This window comes from Dermacentor variabilis, chromosome 10 (genome assembly GCF_050947875.1).
Source record: "Dermacentor variabilis isolate Ectoservices chromosome 10, ASM5094787v1, whole genome shotgun sequence".
Lineage (NCBI taxonomy): Eukaryota > Metazoa > Arthropoda > Arachnida > Ixodida > Ixodidae > Dermacentor > Dermacentor variabilis.
The window spans coordinates 40,292,908-40,308,159 of NC_134577.1; the positions used below are offsets into that span (position 1 = coordinate 40,292,908).

Genomic DNA, 15,252 nt, shown 5'->3' on the forward strand with positions numbered 1-15,252 from the left:
TAGGTGTTTGCTGTTGGATTGGATTGCTGCTGTTTGTACTTCGTGATTGTTTTGTATGATGAAGGAATATATGGACATATTCTCAAAGCAGCTACAGATATGAGACTAGTTTTCTAGTGTGATCTACAGATGCACAAAAAGGGCTGCAAGTACCATTAATGGCTACTGCATTGGAAGACTGAATGAGTTAATGTGTCAATGTATTAATGTATCAATCAACAAGCTAGGTTCCTTAGTATGTACCAGACAGCAAAGCAATAACACGTAAACCACTAGACGTTTTTATTTGTAATACACAAACCATATGTTCCCCAGTAAATGTCTGCATCATCATCTACTTATATACATATCTGTACAGAACAAGCACACACGGAAATCTGCCAGAGAGAATGAGCCGAAACAAAGGCGAAGCAAGGAAAAAATATAACAGGACCAGAGGGGGGAGCTTTTGCATTGCTGACGATGGTGCCCCGTGAATTCATACCGCAAGCAGCAATGCAAGAGCTGTAAAGCCACCCCCACACTTTTTCAATGGCACCGCAAAATTATTTCTCAGCGATGCATCATACTCACATGCACACACGAGAGGGGGGGGGGGGGTATAACTGGAATGTCGCGTATTTACAACTGTCACTCTGTATGAAAGAGGACATGTCTTTGCGATCAACAGTCTGGCGAGACAGACTGCGCAGGAGGCTATATGCAGGACTACGCAAGTTTGGAGCCGCCAGACATGCCCGAAGCTCTTCCGTCATTTGGTGGTGCCTGATGCGCGCTGCCACTGCCTTCGGGACGGCGAGGAGCAGGGGGGACCACTGGTACTGTACACTCGGAGGCACGCTGTCCGCCGGCCAAGGGCTATTTGGTGCTGTCACCTGCAGCTTGGTCTGGCTGTGCATTCGACACCTGCTGCTGGATCACCTTGCGCGTCTTCTCCCCTTTCCTCCACAGCACAATTTCCTGGAAAACAAAACAGGCATGGTATTCGTACATTCAGCTGGTCACTTCCAAGGGCTCTGCAGCGTTCTTTACAGTCGAAATTGAGCGTTTGGAACATGTTCGTTCACTTTAAAAGAGTACAGTGCGACTGAGATCTGTTAGTGTTCCAGTCACATGGCTGCTGCAACTCGCCTTGTTGGTATGGTGGATGCACAGGTGTACACCTCGTTCTGTCTGCCACGTTTCTTTACAACAGAAGGGCTGATGTATTTCCATTTCCAGCTTTCAATTGCTATGGAGAGCAGCTTTATGTTTAACAGAGGCGTGCTTTCTCTGACTCAGATCTAGAGCGGGCTCCAGATCGCTGCAATCTGAATTGTAGTGTGGCAGTGACTAGCCGAATGTATTTAAACACATGTATGTGCAATAGCGCCACCTATGGCTGCAGGTAAAGACGTACACTACACAAGATTTTAATCGGCTTGTTGCTGGCTTGGACAGATAGTGCACTGGAGCTGCTGTGCTGCATACAATCTTCTATTGAATGTAGCAACGAATACTTCCACGTATGCAGTTTCGGCCTTGACGACCTTGAAACAAGATGTACAAAAAATTTCAGAAGACATGGCCATTTCATTTCGTAGTACTTGTCCGACTCAAACTTGCGGCCATTTTCTGTGTGTTGAAAGTAGAAAACTAACGAAATGACATGAAAGCTTTTTAACTAAACAGAAATGCAACATGCAACCGATTTTTTAGCAAGAAAGATGGGCAAGGCTTTAATATGTGGTGCACAATAGTGGCCGGTTTCCTAAAGTCAGTTTCAGTGCACAGTTTAATAAATTAAAGGGACTGACAACGAATTTTTATGGTACCTATTTTTTTTTAATGCAATGCAAAGTTCACTAGTCAGAGTGTCTAATCATGAATGGGTAACGTAGAAAATATTGTGGAAAATTTTTTATCAGAATTTTTTTATCTGCAGCGAGGATGTAGTCGTTCACCGGAGGCATGCTGAAACGGTGAAAGGTGAGTGCGATACTGATTATACACCGGCATTAGTGGGAGGCAGACTACAAGTGAAGCCGTAATTGTGAGAAAGTATTTTGTCTATCAAGTCGATGTTCCTGCGATTAATGTTTTCCTAAGTGTTAAAGTATTTCTGCTATGATAGCTATGTGTTTTTGTAGTTTCCTGTCCAACTGCTTTGGTAGTTAATCAATCAAAACAATACCAATCGGATCGAAAACAAAACAACTCTTTTACACATGATACGTAGTTTATCGTGTTGCCGTAGCCATGCGTGCACTTTTGATTTCCGAAGCATAGAATAAAACGCAAGTCTCTAATAATATAGTAACTGTAATTTTAAGCATTAATTATGTTGCACTTAATCACAACCGACTTACATACAGTAATCTCGTAGACTACATCCACAGTACCATGATTTTACCACTAGGCCTCGTCACTTACTGGTTTTTGAGACTTTCTTTGCCAATTTAAAATTATAATTCCTACTTAAATAGTGAACAGTGTGCTGACTCATCGCTACAAATCATGGTCATTTCATTTCCATCAAAGTCTCGCAACACATTCTGACGAGTTGTCAGTCACTTTAAAGTTAGGTTTGTCGCAATATATCTTGTACATGGTAAAGCATACTAACGTCTCAAAGGTGCTGGTTTTGTATCCAATTGCACCGTGCAGGTAATTTCTGGCCCAATTTTCTTAGTGTGCATTAGAAAATTGAGTAAATACCGTAATTGGAGGCTGTGAGGTATCACTTGAAATTCTTCCTAGGGTAGGCCGAAAATAGGCATTTACAATGGGAGATAACGTTTGTTCAGCATATGCACTGTCCCCTAAGCTCCGCCAAGATGCGCTCTGCCACTAAAGAGCCCTCTATGGGAGCGAATGGGTTTGGGTGTGTTGACTATTCATCATAATGCAAGTAACATAGCACAGTAAGGACGAGGGACAAGTCGAGACAGGAGAAGCGCTATTGGAGTCATCATAGGGGTGCTGACTGGTCAAGTTTGAATTATGTGGCAAAGGCCAACTTTAGGTTTAAAATAACAAAAGTTTGGGCCCATAAAAATGCATGGGCAACCACTGGCACCGTCTGTCGGGATCGACTTAACGAAAGTCAACAGTATCATTCATTCTGCAAGGGTAAACATTTTAGCCAAGAGTTCTGCACCCAGTTTTACATTTGGTCACAATTCTCAACCAAAAAGGCTCAGCCTAATTTATGCCAAGCAAGCAAACTCTTCAGTAATAAGGAGCTGTTAAAGATATCCAGATCTCCAATTGCATTGACTGATAGAGTGGAAAAGAACAACTCGTGAGAGAGCCAAATATTGTCTTTAAGTGATTTTGGTTTATCTCTGTGGCAATGTACATGAACTGCCATGTATGTTGCAGCCCTGGTTCAAACAGAAGGACTGAAATGGTTTGGCCACGTATAATGTCAAGAGAGAGCCACATCATTGGTGCAAGTGAACTTTGGTGGTAAAATAAAATGGGGTGCCGAGACTAGGAGGAGGAGGTGACACAAATAACGAGAAATACAATAAAGCAGCCAAAAAGATGATCAAGGAATTGGTAAATTGTAGGGTGATGTGGACGAAGATTATCCCGAAAATGGCAATCTCATGCAGGAATTAGAAACAGTTGAAAAGAGTTCACTAAAACACTATCATTCTTCGAATGGTGGCACTTGTTCTGAGTGTGGTGGCAGTAATGGCAACACATAAGCCATTACTGCCACCATTAATGCCGCCATTAACACCAAAATGGTGGCAGTAGTGGTGGCAGCATCAAGTACAATATGCCTACATGAAGGATGAGTGAGAAGGATAGCTGTGTTGCAGTGCCCCAAGCACCAGAGTAGTGTTGAAAAATCCTATGCTCACCTGTTGTTTGAAGTAGCGGCGTTCTTCTTCGTCGACTAGAACCAGGTTGAGATAGTAACGGACCGAGAACTTCTTGTTGATGTCCTTCATGGTCGGTGTCAGGTCATAACCAGCCAGGAACAACCGAATCGGTATGGACTCCCCTGTACAACAATTGAGACACAGCAACATGAACAACAGTTTTGGGAAACAGATGCCATATTGTTGAACTTTCCTCTGAGCCACTATTCAGTCAAGGCGTCTCGAAATTTTGCAACAGTGGGAACGTTTGCCTGACATCAGTGACAAAACTTGAAGGTGGAAATGTTTTTCTTTTTATAATACCGTTAAGAAATGTTTCAAACAAACTCTGTCTTGCTTAGAGCAGATTTTATTGTACTTGGATAGCAAGGTTCCTGGTAGCCCTCATAACACATCGAGCACAGCACAAAGGGTTCCAGCATCGCTGGGTTTCGCACTGAGCAAACTGTACCGAGCCAAAGCCACATTTCACAAGAGTCAATCTAGGAAAGCTCTCTTGGCACAGGAAGCTCTCTCGTGTGGCATTGTTGCATATGCAAAAATGCAAATGAGCTACACAATAATAAGAAGCTACAGCTGTATGCAGTTGAATTCATCATGCCTCCAAAGACTTATGTGCTCCTAACACTCTTAGCAACTCGCAGCAAAAGATGCATTAAAGCAGTTGTGCTCCAAATGAACACTTCAACTAAAGCCAGAAGCAACGCACCTCGGACAGGTGCACCGTCCATGATTTCATACTTGGCGATGGTCTCATTCTCATTGAAGATGTTTGGTCCTGAACCTGTTGTTTCACGCTTGATGATGGCAATTTCCATGTGCTTGATTTTGATGCGAACCAAAAGGAAGTAGATTTTCCCCACTATGACGTCCTTGAGGTGGTACCTGTCACAAAGGCAAAGGTAGCCTCCGGTGATGGGCAAATCTCGCATGTTCGTGCATGGAATACATATGCCTTGCATTTGAACTGCATTAGCTACTACGTACCAATATTCTGTAACAAAAATGTCACACATATTCTGAGACAAATGCCCCAGACAGTATCGTATTTTATTGTCGATCCACAGTGTGAGAATTAAAGGGCCCGTAAGCCACATTTTAAATGTAAAACACGCATCATGTACAGAATGCTGTGGTCATCATCTGTGGCAAACAAAGCAGCGCTATATACCGTGGGGAAGCCACAAATTCAAACAACGAGCTTGTCCTCTCCAGCCCTTGCTAGGTTCTTCAAAAGCTGTGAGACCAGCAGGGTGACGCACGTGACATCACCACAGTAAAGGTCTTGATTGGTCTATCAGCGAGGAACGAGAGAATGAGAGCCTGCTGTGCATTCTATGAAGGAAAGGAGGATCACCCATTGTGTGCCAAAATTCTTGTGGCTGTATGCTTATTGTACACTTGCACATAGCTGCTTCTACATATCACAAGTTTTCTAACTCGGAGCAGTTTATGAGTCCTGACTAATTACACAAGAAAGACACTGCTTGGAGGCTGTAGGTCTAATACCTAGGTCACATTCAATTGCAACCAAGCTCAATTGGGATTGAATTTCTTGACTGATTGGCACCCTTCTGCAGCTAGCGTAAGGGAGCCAATGATGATTCTGCCATTATGTCCTGATGGCAGTCTTTTGCAATAGAAGTGCCCCATGTGACTGGGTATCAAAACAGGTAGATGCTTTCACTCACTTGGACTTGTTGTACTCGAATTCAATGTGCAGGCAATCCTCAATGCCCACTTCCATTTTGATTGATGAGTTAATCTCGGGGTAGGACGAGAGTGTGTGGACTACTATGTCGAGTTCCTTGACCAGGTCAGTCAGGCGACGCACAATGGTGACTCGCAGGAAGTATCTGGACATAGAAACATGGTCAACGTGAAGACATGGTACACGGTGCCTAGTCAAGCAATGCAATTTCGTGTATCACATGGAGGACGTTGGACATCGTGACTTGAAAAAAGACATGGGCTATCTGTCATGTGTGGAATGCTTCATCAATAAGGAAGCCCAGTTCCATGCTCAAATTTGCACAGAGCTGCCATTTTGCAGTGGTTGTATATAATGGTTGCTTGTTCCATCCAGTATGAATTGGAAGTTGAATCAGAAGTTCACATTAGCATTGGCACTGCCGGACAAGACGCAGTGCCATCTGTTGCCGGTAGAGTGACACACGCACGCCCAAAATATTACAAAATATGCAGTTTTGCTTTCCTGGTGACAGAGGGTGCTATTGCTCCTACTGCTTTTTTTTTTTTCTTTGCAACACATTAAAGCATTGCAACCAGACGTGGCATTTAACAAAATACCAGCTCTACACAAAATCTGAGTGAGAAATGAGTCATTCAGCTGGAGAAGCTCACCGGAAAGTGAGGCCAGTATGACACTCATTTCCCTCCACCCGGCAATGTTTCTTGGCATTGAAACACTTTTTGACTATAAGTTAGCTTTAAAGTATTTACGAGATATTGGTACATTGCATGTTATCAGGCCAAGGTACACATAGCACATCCCTCCCAGCCCTTGCATTCAAGGGCTCACTGGTGAGGTACAAGTGCTACTGTTACATTTACATCATCCCTTTGTAATAAAACTTTAATGCTAATTGTATACATCACTAGTGATTGTCATTATTTTAATACCTGTACATTTTACGCTCTTTACATTGACTAAATTTCAGGCTTCTCTACAGCCTAGTTAAATCTGCCATTTGCAATGTTGATTCACAACTCTGACATTTGCCAAGTTATACCATCGACAATCTATTCATTATCTATTGCTTGGCGCTCTTTGGCCATACCTGGCCCTTGCACCAATAAAATCCATAAATCCTCATCAGGGCAGTATGACCTCTCTTTCTGACATTACAGTGTAACAAATATGCAATTTTCCTGTCCGAAAAGTTCCAGAACTGATTTTTAAGCTATCTAAACTCTTATACTGAAACAGACAGACTGCTATTTATACCAGTGTTGCACAGGTCACTTTCGATCGCCATGGTGATTGGTTCATTTGCACAGGTTGAGGCAGGTAGCCAAATCGTATTAGCGAAAGTGCCCTGTGTGACGTCGGTATTACTCACTTGGCCTGCCTGGATAATATATGCAGCAATGAATATTTGGCTCGCAAATCGGCCTCTACTACCTATAACACAATGTTTACGTGTATGTAGCAGAGAGCCATCGTAAAGCTCTGTGTTGGCTACGGAAAGCTTCAACAGAAATTTAATGAACAAAAGTCTGTGGCAAACATTTGCCAAGAAGCCTTGTTAAACGAGCCAAAGAAAACTTGGAAGAAGAAAGGTTTAGTGAATGGCCACTAGTAAATGGATTGAGTATATTGTTTACACAATGGCATTTCCTGGTAGATTTCTGACAAACAAGTATGAGTTTGTAAATGCTTACCTTAACCGGACATTGGAGCCAGTGTACGACTCATATGGCTTCTCCACATTGACAAATTCGAAGCTGTAACTGGCATTCTGGACCAGATCTCCAGGTCTTGCCAGTTCCTTGACCAGGGATGCAAACTCGTGGTGATTGCCGCGATCATAGTAAAGTTCTGGAACATGACAACAATCCGAGAAAGGTAAGCACAAGGCACACCATCATAAGCATAGACCATTAATTGTTATACTGGGAGTTCTTAAATGGAATGTTTGGAATGCAATTAAAGTAAAAATGAAGACGATGTACTTGATGCAGTTGCCAAAACACTTGCATAACATGCACTGATGAAGCGTGCACCACCCATGCCATTCACGAAAAAATTGAGTTTATCCCGACAGTGAACAATGTTGCCCCACACCAGTAAAGAAAGCAATTTTGTGATGCTCAAGGCATAGAAGAACCATAAGTGAATCGGGAGTATGTGAATGGCAACAGAAATGTATTACATTTAATTACACATGCACGGCTGTCTGTCATGTACAAGCATTCCTTAATGCAAAGAAATTTGCCGATCTCATGATTCAGTGTTAACCAACAGGTGAATTGCAATAATGAAGTAAATTGTCCGTACAACCGGCAAGACCATGCAGAAGTGCTTCAGAATGATACTTGCCTATCTGTCCGATGAATTCTATCTTGATGCCCTGGTGTTCAAGCTTGGAGCCTGGCTTCTTGAGGGTTATGTTCACTTTTCCCGAAACCGATTCCCCGTCATAGTAGAGAAGATGTTTCTCCTTCTTCCCGTCTTCCGTTTTGATCTCGGCCATTTTGCGGTTTTCCGTGCCATTGAGAATTATGTCGATGTCCGCACTCTGCCCGAGCCCAAAAAATGCCTGCAACGGGACAACGCCGGACATTGAGTGTGCAACTTCAAATTAACCCAAGTGCTGCGGCAGAGCTAGAAGGAGAGGTCAGAGGGCACTGGGTTGGTAGAGATAAGATAGTTTGTCAAGGCTGCGACGTTCGCGGTGTCGGATGAAAATCTCCCAAGCTTTCTAGCGTTCGCTGCATCTTTCACTCGCGCGATTAATATGCGGAACGGTACCCACCAATGCTCGCGAAGACATTTTCGCCTTCTGCCACGCCTTCTGTAGTGACAAAACTCGGGGCGACGCATACGTGCCGCCCGAACGTCACTCAACAGCCTTTCTTCTTTCTCTTATATCCTGTCGCGGAACACACGAGGGGGTCCCACTACATGTCAGTGGAAAGCCGCGGTTATGCTTTTTGTGCACGACACGCAGACAATGCTCAATCGCAAGCGGACTCCCTGCGAGCGAACATGAGACGTTCCATGCATCACGTTGCCTCCTTTCTATTTCCGCATGCGGACTACGTCGTCTGCACTTCCGAGTACAACGCATCCTAAGCTCTCCGAAACCGTTCCACAGATACGGATCGCGGTTCAATTGCCAAATGGGGGGCTCAACGCAAGTTTCCACGTCCGGCGTGCGACCAGCAGCGTCATGGCACACCCGTCGTCAACACGACAGTCTCCGGATCGCAGAGCTCCGATTGCACGGACCAGTCTGCGCGTCGCGCAACTTGCATAAAAAAGGGGGAGCGATCGGCAAACCCGCCACACTGCCGCTCACGAGCAGGGTCGAAGGACTCTTTAAGCCAGCGGTCACTGAGATTACGCACGGATTACCACAGCTTAGTGGGCGTCGCTGCTGTGACCGGCTGGGCAACGGTACTTTCGACAAGACGGGCCCACAGCGACAGCGCGCAACACGGAGCTAAAACCTCGTTAAGCTAGCGTTGTGTGTCCGCTACGGTTCGCGCGCCACCAGCAATGAGAGCAAAACAATCGAAAGCCGAAGGTTAAGAAGGGTATACAAACCATTTGCGCGGCTTTTGTGGCGCCGACACTTCACACACCGTTGCTGACTACACGCACCCCTCAAGTCATGCACACTTTCTCTCTTTCCCAAGATGGCCGATGTCAGTATGCAGCAGATAGCTTCGTGCAGATAGCTGAAAGAGCAAACTATCAGCGCGAGCCACAAGTGAAGAAATGCTGATCTTATCAATTACCTATTACTGCGTGTTAAATGTGCAGTGCACATTTATAAGACTGGTAAACTAGTTGCCAGCGTTGCTACCGTATCCGTGTGCGTAGATGTGCGTATGAATGTTCTTGAAAAATATTCCTGTTTTGTCAGTTTTGCCAAGCATCTTATTTTTCAAATTATGTTTCGTAATCTTCTGTGAATATTGGGATTTTGAAATTGCGGTTTATGAGAAGCTGCAACTTACGCAACTAGTGCTATCCAAGGCCAATGTCGGCTGTCTTACGGCGCTCATTTTGATTTTCGTGTGATGATAGGATGGAGGAAGGTTTCCTTCCTGCATGGATGATAGTGACAGCAACCCCGGATAGAACATTTTCCACAAGTATGTGTAGTTTTTGTGCGTCTAGAAGTTCTATTTCTAAAACTGACGCGTTTTGTTGTTGTTGTGGGCTTGCTGCGCCGTGTCTTCGCTCGGCGATGCCATGATCGAGATGAGTCGCTGTTCACTCGTTGGCTGCAGAGAAAAAGTCGGCGATGTGCAAAGGCTCCACCGCGTGACTTGATGCGGCGAGCTGCGTAGCTTGTGGCTATAACGCATGACTACCGTCCCTGGACGAGCGCATATCCATTTTCGTCTGTGGACAACACTTCGTCCTCAACGACGACTACATTCAGAGGTTTTGCGGCGGAAAACGTCAGCCAGACCACCCGAGGTATACCCGAAGCAGAACACGGTTCCGAGCCTTTCTTTTATGCCGTTAAGTCAGAAACATTTGAAAGAATTAACTTGTTCTTGGACATGCGAGTTGTCAGTTTCCGATACACACTTCCGGATGCCTCGAAGCAAACATAGGCACGAGAACGGATCACACGCATGTGCTTTTCATTGTTCATATACTCACGACTCGGAGATCGCTGAGGGATAACCAGTGTCTTGGAAGTGTGTGTTTTACCTCTACTTCAATTACATATCACTAAAAAAATAATAATTGTTTCAATGTTCGTTCACTGATTATCGTTCAGCGTTATCCCTCCATACGATTAAAACTAATTCGTGGTGCCTAGAAGATTTTCATCGAATAAACGATGACTGGGATTTGGATGAGTATAGTAGCGGTGCAGACATGCATTTCTCACCCCCCCCCCCTTTCTCTCTCTCTCTCTCTTTGATTTGGAAATCGAATGCTGCTTTACAAGTAATGTGATGATGATGCATCACTGTTTACACTGTTTCCACCGTAAGAGGTAAGATTGTCAGGTGTCGTATTTCTGCATTTACTTATCGATCAGTATGGTTGCACTTGCCATCGCTTGCCATCCCTCTCTATTATGGCATGTGACAAATGAACTGCTTTGCAGGGCAAAAAGTATAAATGCAGCTACCATTGTGCAAGCAACACAGTCATGCAAGCCTAGCTGCTCTCTTAGGTGCACAGTTGACACACAGGCTGCATCATGTGCAACGAGAAGGTATGCTGGCGAGCTTCTCTTTAGGAAGTTCACGCTGTTACGTGACGAAAACTTGAGACAACTCGACCTTTTTTCTCTCAACTTACAAGTACCCATCGTGTAACTGAGCCCTACCAGTAATTTTCAAGGTGTGTTCGAATAGGAAAATTTTCTGATAGACTCGAGTACGAATACTTGAGAATGACAACTTGGGAATATTGAATGAATTACCAAATGTTTTCATACCTGCCAACTCCCGAATGTTTCATCGAGTTTTATAGAAAATAAATTTGTTTTGCGTCCACCTCATACGCTTTGAAGTCTTTGATTGTAAAAGTACACCGGAGGGGTACCTGTTTCGAGTAAATTTATTCAGACAAGATCTCAAAGCAGGGGAAATCGGTAACAGCAAAGTCACTGTGATCTGGAAACACATCGCTTGTCAGTTTGTGCCATAGGGACATCTACCAAGGGGAGGGGGGCGCTTGCCCCCCCCCCCCCCACACACACACACAATTTCAGAAGTGGTGGGGGGGGGGGCAAAGTAGGTCATTTGCCTCCCTACTTTTGAAACCCAGGAATATATGTGCCTAGAGTCCCAACCAAGATCACTCAGGTCTGCAGAAAGCGGCTTGAAGCACTGATAATGGGGTCTGGCTTCTGCACCAGCTGCACTTGGAGTCTCGGCCACATTGGTTCTTCAGCGCACTCATCACTGGTGTTTATATAGCACACAGAGTCTACTCGGTTACAGATCGTAAATTTCCCCACCTGTGCAAGTCTGCAGTAGTTGTTCAAGTCGTAATCAAGTTCAAGTCATTGATTCAGGCTACTTGGTCTGTCACTAATGCAATTGAATCTCAATATTGCAATTGAGGTTCCCAGAACTTTTCAAGACTGCTTTTCCCTTATTTGATCATCAAAGGTGTTCTCGTGGTGAAACTGAGGCAGCACGAAGTGTACACTTCTCGCTGCCGGCAGTATTCATCATGTCAGTTTTGTGACAGCGAGTGCTCGTGGCTATCGAGTGAGATGGGTTTATATTTGCCTGTACGTGCGTGACACCATGCTTGTCATAGGTGCAATTACCGGCTCAGGGGGAGGTGTGCCCCTCCCCCCACAGTCAGAATTGAAAACGAAAAGTAGACCATTTATTCGCCCCCCTACACGCACACACTTGTGAAAGCAGGCACTGTTAGCTGCACACTGCACAAATACAACAAAACAACAGCTGAGGCCAAGCTTTCTATCAGAATGGGGCTCACATAGGTACGATTTATTCATTACGTATCCCCTGCTTTCAGGCATTGCCTTCACGTGCTGTAGCAGACGCGTTAATCCGCACTTTGTGGTGCGAGACGCCTGCAGTATGTGCCTTGCAAGCTTGCATTGCTGAGAAAGCTATCGCTAGGCTGCCCAAAACAAGTTTAATCTACCATCACTTGTATCATCCCGTGTTCGTTGGGGCCATCCAACCTAACCATCTTTGAAAACACAATATCAAATTTGCTTTTATAATTTACCAGTATTTTATCCGTGTTACCATTTTAGCGATTCTGACGCTAGATTTTGTGACTTTCTGTTTATGACAAAGCTTGCGATCAAGTAATCAGTGACACTTTTAGTGACTTGAATGAACAGTTGGCAATATTTTAACGACTTATAAGTTAGAAAGATTGCTTGGGAAATGGCCTTCAGGAATGCGCTTTGATATTCAAAAGCCACATGCAAGTGGCCAAAACTCGCTGTACGATGCATAGGCTCCTTGACCATGATGAACCAACAGTTGCCTTCACATAGGCAGCCTTCACATTGTGATAGTGTCTCACAGCACAGTGGTCACACCAGCCTTGACATTGTGGTCAGAAAAATGAAGTTTATTTATTATTTACAAAGCCTATTGAATGTACATATAATTGAGTACTACAAAACCTATGTGATCCGCGTTGTCACTAAATCCATTCGAGTGGTAGACGCTTGGCAAGCGTGTCAAAGAAGTAATTTGCCTAAACCAAGTGGAATAAATTTTCTGTTCAGATTTAGAACAGAGCAGATGAATAAGTCATGTCGACTGCGTAAAAGCGTAAATATCGGAACGGCTTAGCTCATTCACGCGTGACCGAACACATCGCGTCCGTTTTTCGCGTCTTTCGGACCAATCAGTACTTCACGGTGGCTTTCAGCTAGATCAAGGGTGAAGATATGGCATTTAACCAGTACAAAGCTCGGGTAATTGTCATTGCCAGGGTAACAACATGCGGCCAAGCGCATTCCACAGAATCTAGTTCTGCTACCACAAATGCCGACAAGCACAAAAAATTTAGGGATTATATGCGGACTAAATGCATTTTCATGCTAGGAAATCTATGTTGCCTGTGTTCTTTTGAATCGTGCGATATATTTAACCTTCTAATCTGAAAATACTGAAAAATTTAAGCTGCCATAATCCAGTATGTAAATGTTAGAGCTAGACGATTGAATATCGACTTTTTCAAATACGAATCGAATACGAATATTAAGTATCGAATAGAATAACGCAGATGCACATATTTGCAGCAGGAATATTTGTTTCGATATAGTTACGAGCATGCTTGCACTGACCAGACAGTGAACTATTGAGCACAATTAAGATCGTTTTAAGCACAAGATAACAAGAGTCATGAAAAGAATTACACAAATAGCTGCTTGAGACCTTTAAGCTTGGTGGCAAACAAGCTTTCCAAGAATGACAGGCATTTGAAGCTGACCAACTTTTCTAAAATGCATAATAAATGGTTGAAAAAATATCAGGAGTTATGGAAAAGGAAAACAAGACACTGAGGAAGTATTTGTGTGCCCTAGAAAGTATACAGTGCCTTTTACAAGAAAAAAACATCACTGGTTGTAACATAAAAAATAAAACTCCTACATGACTAGGCTGCAAGAAAGACTAATTAGTAGGCAAGAACGCTTGCAAGTATTTCTTAGTCAGAACCATATGAAAACAACAGATAATGAAGAAATGGAAAGCATGGGATAAATCATGTGTAATTTCTAATTGAAGTGCAAAAATGAGAAGCTAATGGGAAATGGAGGAAAACTCAAGTTGCTGACGGTTGGAGCCGAATCCACAACCTCTGCATTGCGAGCGCGTTGCACTACACATTGTGCTACGGCGATGACGGCAGTTCCCACGTCCATGCAGTCTTGGGTCTTTATGTATGTATACAAGGTGTAATCCAAGGAGCATAGGCACCTACAATGAGGGGGCTCCGGGGCACGAGACCCCCCCACCCCCCGGAGTTTTCTGGAGGAGGGGGGTGGGGGGAGGGCTGAGCGATGCATAAGCCTACCCCCCCCACCTAACGTGTCATTACCAGAGTTTTGTCACCTACATCATTTGAGGTTTCTTCTTCTGACTTGCCTCGAGCTTTTCACTTAAAATTTTATTGCGGCTAGTATCTATGCTGCATTTGTATGCGTGATGTTTCGAATGATCCGAAAATGAACAAGGCATGCAGGTGGTGTATTATTAGTTGGTCAGTTTTGTTGATGCTTTAACTTTTGCTCAATGTAACATCTGGTGCAACCACGGAGGAATGAAATAACTAGGAGGGAGCATTGTGCAACATTACTATAGCCAAGTGAGTCGGCCCAGCATATGATCGTCACGTCAGAGCGCATGGTAGGTTTTAGTGCTTCCGCTCTGCATGAAGAGCTATGGCAGGGCAGCAAAACACGAGCGTATCAATTAAAAATTACCTGGAAACAAACATCCTCGGCCAATATGCTTAGTTTTGAAGGCCATGTGTTGGGCCGACATTGCGAGGGAGAAAGCAAAGGGAATAGCTTCACCAAGAGTTTGCTTGCGGCTGTGCGATGCAATGCTCCCTCCTGGTTTATTTCCTTCCTCAATGGGCTCACCACGTCATTGGATTAGCTTAGCCAATCAGCGTCAGCTAAGAGTGGTACCCTTAAAGTGATATGTCCCCTTATACCATTATTCGCTACCTGGGCTTGGGGATTGACAAAAGTGGGCCAACAAACATGCCTCAAATGCTCAGCTCCTGTGACAATGTCAGATGCTCGACACCTGCTTTGGCAGTGTCGTGAAACAGTGGTGATGAGAAAAATTTTAAGAAAGTCTGGACTGATGCCAGATGCACCTGAAGAGTGCACCCGTTGGGTGATGGACAGTAAGTTTGCAGAAACATCACTGCAGTTCCTGCACGATGCGGAGTTACCAACTTTTATTTGATTTTCTTCCAGCTGGCGGGCCGTGTTCGGCCCAGTTCCTGAAGTATGCTGCCTGGGCCATAGAACACCGAAAAACAAAACGTGGCCAGGAACCTCAGCCTTACTCAAATTTGTGATGGGTTTTTGTATCATCACGGATGTTGGGAGCATCTGCTTGGCGGGATGACATTGCAATTTCAAGCAACCAGTGCTTCGAACTGGAAATATTCAAAATTTTCAAACAGCAG

General features: G+C 44.2%; 1 protein-coding gene across 2 annotated transcripts; it reads right to left on the minus strand.

Annotated features, from left to right (window-relative positions):
- Positions 1–265: 265 nt before the first annotated feature.
- On the minus strand, positions 266–9,324 carry Vps26 (vacuolar protein sorting 26). Of its 2 annotated transcripts, none has more exons than XM_075672445.1 (7): positions 9,169–9,324; positions 7,939–8,158; positions 7,281–7,437; positions 5,567–5,731; positions 4,585–4,760; positions 3,855–3,997; positions 266–960 (listed from the first exon to the last, which is right to left on the minus strand). In XM_075672445.1, exons 1-7 carry the CDS (start codon positions 9,169–9,171, stop codon positions 859–861), a joined length of 966 nt encoding a protein of 321 aa, XP_075528560.1. In that variant the 5' UTR covers positions 9,172–9,324; the 3' UTR covers positions 266–858. The 2 variants fall into 2 exon arrangements, with proteins under 2 accessions (XP_075528560.1, XP_075528559.1); XM_075672444.1 differs by lacking the exon at positions 9,169–9,324 and adding an exon at positions 8,375–8,523.
- Between the last annotated feature and the right edge of the window lie 5,928 nt (positions 9,325–15,252).